Raw genomic sequence first — 15594 nt, 5'->3', positions numbered from 1 at the left:
ATTGCCGTCGAAGCCAGGAGAGGATATGATGATGCCAGAAAGCCTGGAATATATGGTTGAACGAGTCATCCCATGGTCTGGGAGCACGCGAGAGATGTACGGCCCAGTTTTGACAGGCGTACTTGAGAGCATCGGAAGATGGCCAACTTTGTTCCCGTACATCCCTATCTGATGGGAAAAGACCTTCTGGAGATGTAGACGTGGAATAATCCTGGTACCTTGACGCCAGGAACATCAGAAACATCAAGAAATCCAGCAAGCTCTTGAGCTGCTGGACAACTTGGACAGCTGGCGAAAGGCAATTCTGGGGTAATGATATACTGGCTGAGGGCTTTTAATTCTTCCATCGTTACCTAGACAGACACCGCAGGAGTGGACTGCCATGCTTGGCCATGGGGCATCAGTAGCCAGTCTCGCCGGTGTGGAGTCTGGAGTCAGCCTTTCCCGTACGGGGTGTGCAACCAGTCTTGGCCGTGCAAGGTGTGCAGCCAGTCTTGACCGTACAGGGTGTGCAACCAGTCTCGCTTGCGTGGAGTCTGTAGCCAGTCATGCCCGAGTGGGGTCTGCAGACAGTGTTGCATACACCACATCTACACTGGCAGGGTTAGCCAGTTTCGCCCACGCGGGCCCTTCATTGTCATCTGCAGCCAGTCTCGCGCGCCCGGGGCCTGCAGCCAGTCTCGCCAGCGCGGGGTCTGCTGCCAGTCTTGCCCGCCCTTGGTCTGCAATCAGTTTTGTACGCGGGTGCTGCAGCCATTCTCGCCCTACCTGGGTCTGCAGTCAATCTCTTCCTCCTTGGGTCTCAAACGAGTCTCGCCCGCATTGGGTTTCCAGCGGGCCTCGTCTGCTTCTTGTCAGCAAGAAGATGTGCTCCAGGACCTGCAGGCAGTCTTGCGTGCGCTGGGTTTGCAGTGGGTCCTGCCAACTCTGGGCGTGCAGCCAATCTCGTATGCGCTGGTTCTGCAGCCAATGTTGCCCACTCCAGGCACGCAGCTATTCTTCCCCTGCTTGGGTTTGCAGCCAGGCACGCCCACCCAGAGTCCCAAGCTACGAGCATAAATCTAGACTGCGATCTCCCCGGAGCCATAGCAGATTGATAAGAATTGAAAGTGGCCCTGGTCGAACGAGGAAGGCTAACGGGTCTTTTAATCTATGGAGGTCCTGCTTGGCTATGCCTCTCCAATTCTGAGAGCGCACCGAGAAGGGCCGTGCTCTCTGGAATCTCTTTCATCAACAAGCGGAAAGAAGAATATGTGAGTAGGGAGTGCGGTGATGGGATATCATGTACTTGGGGGAGGCTGCAGTTCGAGGGGTCCGAAATATAGTCACGAACGGCTGGGTGATAGATATTCACGGGGAGACTGGGATATCTACGACAGACCGTAGCTTGAGTATTGTCTCGACATCCTTGCCAGGGCCAGGGTCAAGAATTTTTGAGATTTGTGAGATTGGTAGAGGGTACGCGAGCGCAGCAACAACAGACAGGTATAGGTATGCTTGCTTTGGGTCGGCACATGTGGACAGGATGGAGTCGTATAACTTGTAAACCACCGTTCCTGGTAACAGCTCACTCGTTAGCCCGAGCATTAGCTGAAGCAGATCGCGAGGATCATTGTCTCCATCGTCGATAAATTTGATCATTGTAGACGCTACGATAAAACGTCTGCCTGCTCGGCTAGCCAGCCGCTCAAGTTCGTCCCTCGATGGCTGCGGGAAATCAGGATGCCGGTTTTCCAATTCTGTGAATGAATGCCACAACAAAATATAGGTGTCAGTGTCGACAACTGCGCCGTCTAACGAGATAATGGTGACAATGCCCTCCCCCGAAGTTTTCACTGGTATCTCGCACACCAGTGGGCGCACCTCTTCCTGCTGAAAGGCTTTAGAGATATGTGATTCCGAGCGGCTAGTGAGCAGAATGTGGGTCACGGGCAGATCAGGTTCACGAAAAAAGGATGAGATCGGCAAGCTCGGTGTTGGATGTGCATTCATCAAGAGCATCAACGACAAATGTCAAAGACACCCGCGCAATCTGGAAGCCTTGGGAGGTTGTAGAAAGAGCACCTCCATCTGGTCGCGTAGAGACTTGTTGGGGTCTAGAAGCGCAGGATTGTCACGGATAGATATTTGTTCACATCGCTCCGGATGCTGGGGAAAATGTTGGCAAGCTGGTATACAAGCGTCGCAAAGAAATATCCAGTCGTGCACCATTCGGTGTGCTTGCGCGAGAAAAAGATGTTCCCGCAAGCCGCTTTTAGATTTCGCATCCTTTCAGCTACAGTGAACGCAACGGCAGACTTTCCGACGCCCGCCGTGCCATGCAGCCAAATGAGTCGACTCGTATCTCGGTCATCCAGTAATCCGTAGATGTAGTTGAGAAGGTCTACCCGGGTACTTCCAGACACTTCGGATGGGGTTGGCGTTCAGGGAGTCATGTTCAGCACCCTTGACAGCGACCTAGGACAGTCTCTCCGAAGTTCCTTCAAACAATCGAGAAACTGTTAATGAGGTCAGGGGGCGAGAGACAGATAGAGATGGAAATACTAACATTAATATTGATCGTCGCTCATTTACACGGTTGTGACATAAATTGTGTGATGGAATGGAATAACTCAGGGAAACACTAGCTAGGTTTGAGGGTGCGGTTAGAAATTACCTGAATGACGGTTATTTTGAGTGATAACGTACGAAGAATTGGATCAGAGCAATAACATCTCGGCTGTTCCTTGGCTTCTGTCTCCTTAGACAGACTAAAGACGAATAAAGGTGGTTCCTTCTATCCTTGGTATTGAAGCCGAGCCTAACAGGTTGTCAAGAACAGGCTTAAGTCGTGAAACGACCAAGCTGTTGAGCGATGGGGAGTGCAGCGTGAGATGAAATGGATGGATGGATGTTTCAATCTATTCTGTTATTGAAAGCTTACTGTATGGCGTGTAACAACAAGTCGGCGCTTGTCTTGTCACAGGAGGACGTGAGGCTGCTGTGAGTCCTGACATGATTGCTAGCCCATATGCTGCTGCTGTGACTGCACAGCCAGTCAGCACCGCCAACAGTTCAACGTGTAACTTTCATGTTAGTCTCCGGAGGTTAAATATGAATCGAGAGAAACGTGTTTGTAGACAATATCAAAGTTTGAATGACACCTACGATCCCTTAGGATGCACTACGGACGTCGCAAAAATGCGTTTCATGATGCTGATTTGAATTAATGTTCAAACGTTCAAGCGCGGCTGTTGTCGTCTATTTGCCAACAGCTTCCTTTCCTAACAAGACCAAACATACTTTTATAACGTCCATACAGTACTATTCCTGAGTAACTCGAACTGAATTCACCCAAACTTCCACTTAACTCGACTTACCGATGGCGCAGGCACCGATGCGTCTTGAAGGGCACTGATCGATCTTGTCAGACAGCGGAAGGATAAGATTGCCTAGCGATGGGTGAAATACTGCAACTCGGGTATTACTGGGGAATGTGGAACACAATAGAGAAGTGGAATCTATGTCTGTATACTACGATAATTGTATGTCTGTCCTTAATGATAGAAGAGATTTATCACCTCCTTCGTTCTCCCTCCTTAGCTCTTCCATGCTCTATCGCCACCCGGTGGGTAGGCAAGGTGCAGGTGAGATTCGTCTATCGCACAGTGAGCTTGAGGTTATGATAGGGGAAGTACACTAGTTGTGTTATAGGGTGCGGTTAGATACAATCTGGGTGACAGGGACGACGTACAGAGATTTGAATCAAAGCTTGGATCTATTGGAGCCGAGTAAGTTGTGAGAAGATATAGGTCGCGAAACAATCGAGCTATGGAACGATGGGCAGCGCGAAGCGTGATGGAGACGAAATGCTGCAATGGAAATCTCGCTGGAGGCTAGTTAAAGGACGAGTGGGCGCTCGTTTGGTTGCAACTTGCAGGAGGACACGAGGTTGCTGTGCGTGCTGACGTCATTCCTAGCGCACATGGGACAAACGTAACCGTCAATGCTTCAATGTTTCAACCATTGGTGTAGCACCGCGTCTTAACAGCTCACTTTGTTTGTTGCGGTATATAAATATAGAATTTCTCTCTCTCTCAACCATTGGTGTACTAGACTAAGCTAGACTCCAGAGATTAAATAGAAATCGAGAGAGATACGGTGTTGTGTGGAGGTTGAAAGCAGCTAGAATGTAGACTCGGGGCCGTTCTGTCTATGAGGCCACCAGTCTACCTTTGAGCAACTTTCAGTCTAAGAACCCGTTACCCAATGCCTCTGCCTTGTAAATAACGTTGAATTGCATATCCATTAACGACTATTCACCTGTTCATGTCCGCTGCGACACCCAAGATCCATTTCAATCCAAAAATTTAGCGCCGAAAATCTTCAGCACTTCAGCCAGTCGTCTGCATGTGATTGTGCACTCCGAGGAAGAATGAGGTGCTGAAAGCGCGTTTCGCGATGTTGATTTCTGAATCAACATAACCACTTGCCAATATCTAAGTAGTACCCAATAGTGGTTGTTGTTGTTGTCTATTTGCCAACAGCTTCCATCCTTAACAAAACCAGACAAATGTTTGCACTCGAACTCCTAGTACTGTCCTTTTGAGTTGCTCGCCCAAATTTCCGCTGAACTCGACTTGTGTAACGAAAAGCAACCTTGGTTTACTCTTTCTCTTTGTCTCTTACCACCAGCTGTGCTCCAGAATCTATGTAAGGCAGTTCGCCACTGATTGCGAGCTCTCCGCCCATAGGTTTTGGTGTTCATACCCTCGTTTCCTTCTTCTCTTTTGTTGCCTATCCCATGTTATCTGTCTCCTACATTGTCTCCCTTGCGAACCTGCCCAAATATGAAGACCAGCTATACTCCACAACCTAAGGGGCATGTTGTGGGACGAAGAAATAGTTCTTAACACCGCCCGTAGGTAATAGGGCACAACTCATGGTTCCAGTGCAGTTCGTGACACCACCGTGTGCAGGCGAGGCAGTACGCACTTCTCTAGTACTATTGCATATAATATCATGGAGAACTGAACATCCAGGTCTATCATCTCCTTGTCGAAAGATGTTAGTGTCCTTGCAGTGACCAGTCCACTGCACCAATCTTATTAAAGTTACAAACTTCGTTCGCTCGCAAATTCCCGCTTTCGAAATCGCTAACTTAGCGCCTTGAGGCTATGAGCGATGAAGTCAAATCCCCGGTCCGATCAACATCCCGCTCTCATACAAAAGTTTCTAGTCCTTTGGCTCGGATCCTGCCAAGAAGCGCTGATGGTAATGCTAAACGCATCTGCGGTACCACCAGCCTGAGGCAATTTTTCCACTACGCCGCAGATATTTACGATGGTTCGGTTGACGATGGACTTCGATGAACAGATCGTAACGAATAATACTGGGGTTCTACCGTATCCATCTCTTTAACTTTAGCAATCGCTTGAGGTGAGTAAATGTTTGGCTGAGATGCTGAAGTTCACCTAAAATATTTTCCTGATCGCCTCCGCAGAGACATTACTTAATCTTGCCAATGACGCTGCATCGATGGAACATCTCCTGGCGTTCACGCAGGTAAGAGGTATTGTATGGCTGTATCATTTTATTCTATAAATTCATCTTGGTTTGCGATAGATCAATAGTGACTATCAGACCGCCTAAATGAAATGCGGCGAACAACATCCCGATGCGCCTCACACGCCTACTAGACACTTGTTAGTCTTGATGATGTTAGGGAGCACCGCGAGGCGCGTTTTCTCCCGTCTGATGGTCCGCCTGACGAAATTGTCAAATACGCCACTTTTCTCTCTCCTTCTCACCGGTGGCTGAACAAAGAAGAGCCCGCCTATGGTACTTTGAAGAGATCAAGAAGTTCTGGTTTAAAATTTCAGGATTCGAAAAGCGGAAGAACCCTGCAAAAAGGCCAGGGGTACGGTGGGTCAGACACTTGATGCATTAACAAGAACAGTAGTGCCGAGCTCGATGAGTTGATTCGTTCCATGTTCTGGTGGTATCGCAGAAAATAATGCGGCATCGATATGGTGTCCAAGACGGGCAAGCGCAGTGATGCCCAGCGCAGCAGGTGATTCTGCGTAGAATAATTGTAAAAATTGGAGGGCGGCCGTATGACTGAACGTCGTCATCTGTGCATCTTTCACAACTTTGACAATTGCACAATGATAAATGGAGAACACGACTCAGAAATAATCGCCAGGAACATCCTTCCCTGAAATTTCAGTGATCAGGCGTGATATTGATGCCTAGAGGCATCACTCGTCATCTAGATGAGTTGTGACGCAAACGACGGTGTCTTCGCGAACCCATGCGAACTCATTTCAAGTACTCTTCTTGGGATGGTGAATGATCCTGGACTGCGTATCGAACAACTGAGGAATAAATGCAACGTTGGCCATGGAGCATGCACCCAACCATTCTTCGTCCGTGAGTTGATTGGATTAGGTATGAGTTCGACATCGTAGATTAACTAGACAATGAACGGGCGAACATAGCTAGTTCTGGTCATGCACTGCCCAATCATTGTCTCTAACAATGAGACCCGAACCTGCTAATCTGGAGACACGATTTCACTGATAGAAAGCAGGTCGCTCAAAGCCCCATGAGTGCCCGTGCACACCGAAGCTTGGTACGTTTCGAGGTCGCAATTGTGTACGACTGGTGGCCCTGGCCTCTTGTACTTGTGCTCAAGGGGGCAAGCTACGCTCCGGGGTGTACCGCGCAGCTGAGGTCACATGGAATACTTACGACTGCGATCAGTACTCTATCGCCTCAAGACTGTCCCGAGTGGCTTAAAGTCACAGCCTCTGGGATATGTCAATGTCCGCAACTACATAACGCTGGTAATGTCAGCATTCTCCCTCGGAGACTTGTGGCTTTGCCATCAGATACAACTCTCAGATAATTTGGTCGGAGAACGTACACATCAGTGACTGAGTCGTACCCTTCACGCAAGCTCAGATTCATAAGAATATTGTCGCTCTCCGTTACCCAACAGTATCATATTGTATATTTTGAAGCACTCGAAAATATATTTACATGGTTGAAACCTCTCTGATCTCTTTTGCTCCGTGTGCCGCTCATTGAGTTATTCTGTGCATTTCGTATGTTGGCGACAAAGTGAAATCACCCACGCATGATGTCCGAATGCAAGATTGTTGAGAGATGCGGTTCGTTCATGATGATAGGGGGTCACGAAGCTCCAGTAGAGCCTGATGGCGCTCAATGGCCTCATCAAGGTCAGACGGAACTCCCTGCTGCTGGAATCTCACATGAAGTCTGTGTGCAAGATCATTGACAGCAAAATGCCGTTCAGGATGACCTGGAGGACGGAGCTCCAGTAGAGTCCGATGGAGCTCAATGGCCTCATCGAGGTCAGACATGACGCCCCGCTGTTGGAATCTCGTATGAAGTCGGTGTGCAAGATCATTGACAGCAAAGTGCCGTTCAGGATGACCTGGGGGACGGAGTTCCAGTAGAGCCCGATGGCGCTCAATGGCCTCATCGAGGTCAGACATCACGCCCTGCTGTTGGAATCTTGTATGAAGTCTGTGTGCAAGATCATTGACAGCAAAGTGCCGTTCAGGATGACCTGGGGGACGGAGCTCAAGTAGAGCCCGATGGCGCTCGATGGCCTCATCGAGGTCAGACACGATGCCCCGCTGTTGGAATCTCGTATGAAGTCGGTGTGCAAGATCATTGACAGCAAAGTGCCGTGCAGGGTGACCTGGGTGACGGAGCTCCAGTAGAGTCCGATGACGCTCAATGGCCTCATCGAGGTCAGATATGACGCCCCACTGTTGGAATCTCGTATGAAGTCGGTGTGCAAGATCATTGACAGCAAAGTGCCGTTCAGGATGACCTGGGGGACGGAGCTCCAGTAGAGTCCGATGACGCTCGATGGCCTCATCGAGGTCAGACATGACGCCCCGCTGTTGGAATCTCGTGTGAAGTCTGTGTGCAAGATCATTGACAGCAAAGTGCCGTTCTGGATGACCTAGGGGACGGAGCTCCAGTAGAGCCCGATGGCACTCGATGGCCTCATCGAGGTCAGACATGACGCCCCACTGTTGGAATCTCGTGTGAAGTCTGTATGCAAGATCATTGACAGCAAAGTGCCGTTCAGGATGACCTGGAGGACGGAGCTCCAGTAGAGTCCGATGGATCTCGATGGCCTCATCGAGGTCAGACTGGACTCCCCGCTGTTGGAATCTCGTGTGAAGTCTGTGTGCAAGATCATTGACAGTAAAGTGCCGTTCAGGGTGACCTGGGGGACGGAGCTCCAGTAGAGTCCGATGGAGCTCGATGGCCTCATCGAGGTCAGACTGGACTCCCCGCTGCTGGAATCCCGCATGAAGTCTGTGTGCAAGATCATTGACAGCAAAGTGTCGTTCGGGATGACCTGGGGAACGGAGCTCCAGTAGCGTCCGATGGTGCTCAATGACCTCATCAAGGTCAGACATGACTCCACGCTGCTCTATTCTGTCTTGAAGGGTGTTGGCAAGGATGTTGAGACACGTGGATCTACAAGGATGGCCAGGGGGACAGCGCTGCAAGGCCGCTCGACACATTAGCGCGACAGAACTTATTAATAACTGACCCATCTCACCGTGAAGGATCTCGCAATGAGTGCGAAATCGAATGATATCAGAGCGAAAAGCACACAGTGAGTGGACAATCGAGGGGTACGCGGAAGATCTGCAAGGAAAGTAATATGGTGAGTGCTAGCGTGACTGAACAAAATAGCGCTCACTGCTCAGTCACCCATATAGGTCAGCATTGCGCATATGATGTGGAACAAGCGCCCATATACTTTCGGAAACACAATTCAGCCCGATCTTCAATTGATCTTCTGGTAGGGCTGACTGCGTTCCCTCATAACTTGACAACTGTTCGAATCTGTCGAACCTCGTCGGAATCTCGCAAGAACAGTATGAGTTCACTCGCCTTCATTAGTGACTGAATTGTAGGTGTTTTATCATGCTACTCCGCCAACATCTACTCCAATTTATAAGTCCCGATCCAGGAGGAAGCATCCAGAAATTAATACGCGGGATACGATGTCTAGTAGCTTTTTCACTCGGCAAACGTTTCCTGAGTCCTCGACTAGGTGACAGCCAACTCAACAGTCAACATGTCCCCGGCCTCGGATATCATTAGTACAGTGAGAAACATCGTAAGTCTTATAAACACTCGTGTCTAAAAGTAATAATCGATTCAACTCGCGCATTCACAAGCAATTGTATGTACACATACCTTCATATACCTGATGGGCACATATCAACAATTACTGACCAGATGCCAGACCTCGAAACCCCATACTCCCGAGCCAGATTACCCACTACCAACCACTCAGCCATCGAGCTCAAAGATCATAGCCTATCAGGGCCACCATCCCCGAATGGCAGCAGCAGATGGATGCAGTTTACCACGATTCTCAGGTTTCGAAGAAGTCGTGGGTAATATTCACCAACAACTCGTCGAACACATCCTATCCCAATTTTTTTTCTCCAATGTCTCCCAAATTTGGTGACTTCTCGCCCCCATCAAACAGACAAGCTCCCATATTGTTAACTAGAATATGCCGACGATGGAGGGAGGTTGCGGTGGGCATGTCCAGTTTGTGGTGTTGGTTCTGTGTGAAGTTTGAACCGTGCGGTACGGTTTCAACTATCGCATGTGGCTCAAGCGATCGCAAGAACGTCCCCTGTCGTTGGAGTTCAAGTGCTGCGACTATAACGACTCGATCATGCTACGAAATCTTCTTCGCCCTTACGTGAATCAACTCTCGTCTCTTCATATTCCACTGCCGCGCCCACCGTTGAATCTGCACAGCCTCGAAATGACTAGGAGGCTGTGGTTTGGGTCCTAACTCCATGATTCTTATACCCTGGCAGGCTTTGGTACTCCTGACCCCGTATGGGACCGCCTGACAAATGACAATATCGAGATCTATGAAAATACATTCTTCCCCTTGCTCAAATCATGCCTCGACCTCTCCTCGTTAACGATTCACGTATTATCCAGTGACGGGGCTGCCGATCAAGTCTTACAGCCATTCACCCACACCAAACTTCAATTCTTATGCATCACCACATATATGGGGACATCAAAACACCAATTATCTCACCTGGTCAAGGTTCTCTCACTCCCCAATTTACGCACGCTTACACTTAGCGGCACAGAACCATGGTCTCATGAGGAGTTGATCTTGCTCTCGGGACTTAGAGAAGAGGTCTGATCTCATTGGCGCCGACGACCTCCGTCCAATAATCAAAAGCGGAGGAAAGCTATTATTTCGAAGCCTTCTCAGTCATCTGTTGCTGTCCTAATGGAGCCTAAGCCTTGATGACCTTCAGTGTTCGAGAAGCTTGCCATCACCCCAAAACTCATGGCCAATTGCAACTTCCTTCGCTGCTCGATCACATGATTCAGTATCATTACGCGTTGAATTGCATAGCACTACGTAGATCTCGCAAGCAAGACCACAAATTAGCGTTACATGTACTCAACCATGCTCCGCAAAGAATTAAAAGACTATCAATACACAGTATGATGTGTCGTAGCGCCCGTGAAACGTCGTGAAGATATAAAACAAAGATAGATGCCTCATGGCAAATATATGGCGCCTCGTGGCAAAGATACGATGCCACGACGGCGAAGACGCGTGCCTGGCAGCAAAGATTCAATCTCTGCCTCATCAGAGCATGGAAGCCAGCACGCACAAGTCAGCTAGCTGCAAACAGGGGTGACTTCCGCTGGACGAAGTGACCAGAAGAGAGTTCAGCACGACGAGCTCGCCAGCTCGAGCGGGAACGCGTGCTACATCGGTCGTTATGTCGCATCATCAACGTGGCGACGAGCTGGGGCATAGTGAGGACTGGGGGTATGGGGATGCTTGTGGGCGGTGGGGATGATCGTGGTGAGGGCGTGTCGGAGGGTGAACTGCCGAGGTTTAGGATCGTGTTGGAACGTATAAATTGAGATGACTTTTCCGGTGCGCAAGGAGGAGGAATAGACACGTCATTATCGCGAGGCACCGCCGGGACGCCGTCAATAATCAACGAGCATCCAAATTCGATCAATCGTGTCTGTATCCTGCGCGCCAGGAGCACATCCTGCCCTTCAAGGGTCTGTGCATCTACTGGCGCAACATCCTCTTCACTAACACAATCCCACGGATCAGTACCGCAGACGTTCGACACGAGGCTGCGATGGACGGTAGCAAGGAACATCAAGTCCGCAACTTGGCGCCAACTCTTACGAGACCGCTTGCGCACGGTCGCATCTGCACTCCCAGATCTGCTATTCTCCCTTGACTTGGCCTTTTTGTCCCGTCTGGGACCTTTTGGCTGGGAGAGTGTGGCGATGGCTTGGGATCGCCGCTTGCGAAGACGAGTCTGCGCGGAGCATGGGGAGGCGGTGTCATTACACGGTGAAAACGAGGCTGATGGGAAAGACTGCGGATCAACGCTATCGATCGTCCCATCAAACATATCGACGTCGATTATGCTAGCAACATCATCTGCGAGTGACACGGAAGGGAAGGGTATGACGCTCCGGACATCTGGGAGATCTGGCGGAGATGGTAAGAGCGCCCGCGATTGCGAGGAGCTGGCACATGTCGATGAAAGGGAAAGGGTAGGTGGGGCTTTGCACGGACGGGAGCAAAATGGGAAAAGAGGGTTGTAGTGCTTTGTCGATGATGAAGGCCTGATACGACGGTGCACGTTGGTTGAGTCGACGAGGACTGATCCCGCCCGTGTTACGCGCGATGCGTGGTCTCTGACTAGTATTGGGTGTTGTGCTATCGTTAAAGCCATGACGCTGATTTCTTCCACTCAAACTTGACTCGAACTCGAATTTTAACCTGCGGTTCTGTGGGGGCTGCTGATACGATATGACTGATACGAACGCAGTCGGCGGTAGACAAAGGACGAGAAAGAGAGTTTGATTCTTCCAGCGATGACCAGCTGCAAGATGGAAGAAAGAGAAGAGCCCCAATCTTTTGGGCAGCGGAACCCAGACCTTTATATATGGCGGAATCTTCGGTCCTGGGGAAAAAGTGAAAGGTGTGAAGTACCCTTTTGTGGGGAACACGAGGCATACTATTCTAAACAAAAATAAACATAGTCCCACGACGCGTCGGTCACGTGTATTGTCCTCCCGCAAAGTTCGCAAGCGCTACCCTGTGCTAATTTAAGTGCTTTGCTACAATGCTAGTCGGGGCAAAATAGCAGAACGTTTTGAACGCTTTGGTGTGTTTTTAGAGTTCGAGTATGGCAATTACATACGGAGGCTCAACGTTCAACGCTTTGAGATCTAGATCCGCGGCATCCGTGACGGTATCATCAAACTCATTATGCTCTAACAAGAGCGTGCTACTACATAACGCTAAGTTACGACACGTATGAAACCCGCCACAGGTTCGCAGAGACAATGTCTCAACTAATTAATCACTAATCCACGGGTTTCACGCCAGCCCGTCTCCAAATATCCACTCCAGCTTCATTTCCAGCACGAACTGCATTACGCACCGCGAGACCCACATATCCCACCTCATTCTCCATCCCTCCGAGATTCGCGCCTGCGCTCGCAAGCGTGTCGACAATGCCAGCATAACCTTGACGTGCAGCCTACTAAACCTTAGCCACCGAAACCACACTAAAAATCACGAAACCCTCACATAATACAAGGCCGTGTGTCCCAGTCCGTCTCTGAGATGCACCAACGCACCGCTCGCCAGTAACTTCTCGACGCACCTCATATTCCCATTTATTGCAGCGACATGCAAGGAACTCCTCCCGCTCCCCGCATCCAGGCAATTCACTATACCTCCTGGTACGATCACCTCTCCCGTTCCCTCAGTCACGCCGGAACCCGCCTCGCCCGAAGCAAGGCAGAACTCAAGTCCCTCGATGTCATCTCGCGCGACAGCGAGATGCATGAGAAAGGGTAAGAGCGCAGCTTCCGTACTCGCGTGCTCTGCGGCAGTACGGCTCCATGGAGCTGCAGCACCCTGCGCTTCTTCTCCAATCACAATCTGAGGAACGTCTGTCCTGCGCGCCGACGATAGACGAACGAATTGAGAGAGCAATCCTGACAGGGTCGTATTCACATCATCCAATGAGGGCGCAGCAGGTAGGGATGACAACGGAGGCGTGAGTTCGCCTCGTAAAGGAAGACTTATAAGTGAGCGAACTTCGGTCACTGTAAGTTCGGGTTTTGCGAGGAGGTAGCTTAACTTCGTAAGAGCGCACTGCCCGACAGTCAGTCAGCCTGCCTAACGCAATAACTAACAAATGACACACCTCGGGAGTCATATCCACGCCAGGAACGACACCAGCTTGAATTAGTGTTTGTCCTGTCTCGTAATCACCCGACACAGAGCCTTTGGCGCATTGTGAGATTGCAACGATGACGACGCCTCGGTCACATGAGTCCTTGAGTGCCGCGAGAAGATCTGGACGTTGAGAAGAGTTGCCAGCGCCGAATGTCTCTAGAACAATTCCACGGGTCGGGGGCGATAGGAATGCGCGAGCAGTGGCGCCTGTCATACCCGGAAATAGGCGGAGAGTTGCTAGAGAGAGTTAGGTTGAATGTAAACATGTCTCGTAGGTGCTCACCGACATGGGGACTCATCTCTATAAGGAGACGTCAGCGGGTTTGTTGAACGATTTGAAATATTAATGCTTTCCTTTGTAGGCTTTAAATCTTCGAAGACTGGTCTGACGTAGGACGTCGTTCCAGTTAACAACTATACCTATTCCAACTGAAACAAAACTCGTCACAAAAGTATAGATGGCACATGATCGCTTACCGTTTACGAGCGAGGGGAAATTAGGGCTATGAAATGCATTGAGGTCGTAGGAGGAGGCTTTGGACACTCTGTTACCGCGGTACAAGGTATGATTGAAATACAAGCTGCATTCTAGAATGAGAGATAAACCACAGTAGCACGATGACAGGTTAGAATTACCTGGTATGATGAAGTTGCCTGCAATAGACAGTGCGCCGAGGAGATTGTCTACGGCATCGTTCCGGAGTTGAGATAGGGGTATTTGAGCTCCAGTAAGAATCTAGTCGTTGCGTGAGGATGGTCATTCAATGATGCACATGAGACGTACAACGGTTTTACCGAGATCCTCAAGCAGGAAGCTAAGTGCGCTCGAAGTGTAAGACATGGTATCTGTGCCATGCAATACCACAAAGGCATCAAAGGAAGTGTAGTTTAGCTCGATTTCTGCGGCTATGCGGATCCAATCTGTCCTGGTCAAAATGATGAATTGGAGATATATAAAGAGGGTCGTGAAAGATAAGAACCGTCCATTTCCATGTTGCTACTATCAAGGAGTGGATTCCACTGATTTTGCTCAATTATTGGCGGGATGAAGATGAATTACTACTGACCTCAAGGATTGCGTATCGTATGCGTTTGGTATGGCCATGTCCAGGAACGACGCTTCGGGGGGTTACAAGACTCGGTAGGCGCGTCTCATAGACACCATCAGCAACTTTTCGGCATTCTGGCTGCTCAATCACTTTCTGAATCTGCGAGAACATAGAGGGAGACAGAGTGCTGGTGCTGGTGCTGGTACCAATTGGGCGTGACGACCTGACGAGAAGGGTCGGTTGAGGTGATGCCGCCAGCGTCGGGACGTGATTTGAACTGGTTGGAGTGGACTTGCCGCTATTGCTCCACTCTCTGTAACCTTCTACAGAGGCTGCATTGGAAAAGAGGGAGTCTTGCAAAGGATCATGGAAGCGTTTTTGGCTCCGGATGGTGTCGGTAAGAAAATAAGGCTCTGGGACGTAACCTCGTGAGCTGACGAGCATTCCGATTGTCCCGCCTGTGTATATCACCAGTACTCTCGCTTCGTCTGAACGCGGCTCCATCGTGCACGTAGTCGATCTAGTCGTTCCTTCCATAAATGGGCGATGGAAGCGCCCGTATTAGTACCCCGTGGGGTGTCTTAGTAAGTAAATCTAAGCGACGACTGTGAATCCTTCAACAGCCTTCAACGCCATGAACCTATGCACAAATTGATCACACTAGAAGAGGCGAGCAGGACCCATTTCGCCCATTCCACGGTCTGGAATCCTGATGATGGGGATGGGTTTTCGTCAACTCTGGTGATGGTTTGTCTCACCTGACTGAGTGTCGTGACCGGAAGCTGACGAAAATCCAAGAACGCTTAGGTTATTCGTTCATTGGTCCAGGTTTCTGAATCGCTCACTCCTACTAAATAGGATGAATGACACACTCGACCTCATCCATATCATTTTCATCCTCATGAATGGATTGGCAAATGCAAAGTATGACACGAAAACACGAGGCCTCCACGGTTAGTACTCGAAATCCGTTTTTTTTGTGCCATGCTCATGATTTCACCAGATCACACGCATTTTCTGAAGGTGTCATTGTACATTGACGGAGTCGATCAGTTTCCGTTGTGGGCAGTTGGTGGCGCGGGCAAAAATGCGTAACTGTCAAAGAAGTCCACCCCACAGCCCAAGTCACTGCCGTCGTCAATGATGACAATATAGACGGGCCGCTGCTGCCACCGCCAACGTTGACGGTCAGGGTTTCCAGATTAGCTTACTGACCAG

The 15594-nt window shown here is 49.8% G+C and overlaps 4 protein-coding genes across 4 annotated transcripts; 1 reads left to right on the top strand and 3 right to left on the bottom strand.

Annotated features, from left to right (window-relative positions):
- Nucleotides 1–6973: 6973 nt before the first annotated feature.
- On the bottom strand, nucleotides 6974–8678 carry EDB91DRAFT_118183 (uncharacterized protein). The gene is made up of 2 exons (XM_041320456.1): nucleotides 8594–8678; nucleotides 6974–8534 (listed from the first exon to the last, which is right to left on the bottom strand). The coding sequence occupies exon 2, from the start codon at nucleotides 8445–8447 to the stop codon at nucleotides 7161–7163; it is 1287 nt and encodes a 428-aa protein (XP_041170733.1). The 5' UTR covers nucleotides 8448–8534; nucleotides 8594–8678; the 3' UTR covers nucleotides 6974–7160.
- A 440-nt stretch (nucleotides 8679–9118) lies between these two features.
- EDB91DRAFT_1339977 (uncharacterized protein) lies at nucleotides 9119–10412 on the top strand (the record flags this gene model as incomplete). Its single annotated transcript, XM_041325693.1, has 3 exons — nucleotides 9119–9160; nucleotides 9283–9439; nucleotides 9882–10412. 3 exons carry the CDS (start codon nucleotides 9119–9121, stop codon nucleotides 10223–10225), a joined length of 543 nt encoding a protein of 180 aa, XP_041170732.1. The 3' UTR covers nucleotides 10226–10412.
- Nucleotides 10413–12077, bottom strand: EDB91DRAFT_1169622 (uncharacterized protein). Its single transcript, XM_041320147.1, has 2 exons — nucleotides 10710–12077; nucleotides 10413–10655 (listed from the first exon to the last, which is right to left on the bottom strand). Exon 1 carries the CDS (start codon nucleotides 11805–11807, stop codon nucleotides 10713–10715), a length of 1095 nt encoding a protein of 364 aa, XP_041170731.1. The 5' UTR covers nucleotides 11808–12077; the 3' UTR covers nucleotides 10413–10655; nucleotides 10710–10712.
- Nucleotides 12078–12173: 96 nt separating this feature from the next.
- EDB91DRAFT_1350897 (asparaginase-domain-containing protein) lies at nucleotides 12174–14972 on the bottom strand. Its single transcript, XM_041326097.1, has 12 exons — nucleotides 14395–14972; nucleotides 14308–14347; nucleotides 14112–14248; nucleotides 13964–14063; nucleotides 13805–13915; nucleotides 13682–13756; nucleotides 13611–13628; nucleotides 13296–13564; nucleotides 12671–13243; nucleotides 12467–12620; nucleotides 12311–12410; nucleotides 12174–12242 (listed from the first exon to the last, which is right to left on the bottom strand). The coding sequence occupies exons 1-11, from the start codon at nucleotides 14911–14913 to the stop codon at nucleotides 12379–12381; spliced, it is 2028 nt and encodes a 675-aa protein (XP_041170730.1). The 5' UTR covers nucleotides 14914–14972; the 3' UTR covers nucleotides 12174–12242; nucleotides 12311–12378.
- Between the last annotated feature and the right edge of the window lie 622 nt (nucleotides 14973–15594).

The sequence above is a fragment of the Suillus paluster genome (assembly GCF_016628075.1).
Source record: "Suillus paluster strain FC165 chromosome Unknown EDB91scaffold_122, whole genome shotgun sequence".
NCBI classification, from domain to species: domain Eukaryota; kingdom Fungi; phylum Basidiomycota; class Agaricomycetes; order Boletales; family Suillaceae; genus Suillus; species Suillus paluster.
Note: the sequence above shows the minus strand (reverse complement) of the source record. Positions and strands in the feature narration are given on the sequence as shown.

Coding starts and splice junctions, on each gene's coding strand:
- EDB91DRAFT_118183 (XM_041320456.1), bottom strand. CDS start 8,447: ATGTCTGACCTTGATGAGGTCATTGAGCACCATCGGACGCTACTGGAG.
- EDB91DRAFT_1169622 (XM_041320147.1), bottom strand. CDS start 11,807: ATGGCTTTAACGATAGCACAACACCCAATACTAGTCAGAGACCACGCA.
- EDB91DRAFT_1350897 (XM_041326097.1), bottom strand. CDS start 14,913: ATGGAAGGAACGACTAGATCGACTACGTGCACGATGGAGCCGCGTTCA. Junction 13,244..13,295: donor GCGTGGATATGACTCCCGAG/GTGTGTCATTTG, acceptor ACTGTCGGGCAG/TGCGCTCTTACGAAGTTAAG. Junction 12,621..12,670: donor GACACACGGCCTTGTATTAT/GTGAGGGTTTCG, acceptor AAGGTTTAGTAG/GCTGCACGTCAAGGTTATGC.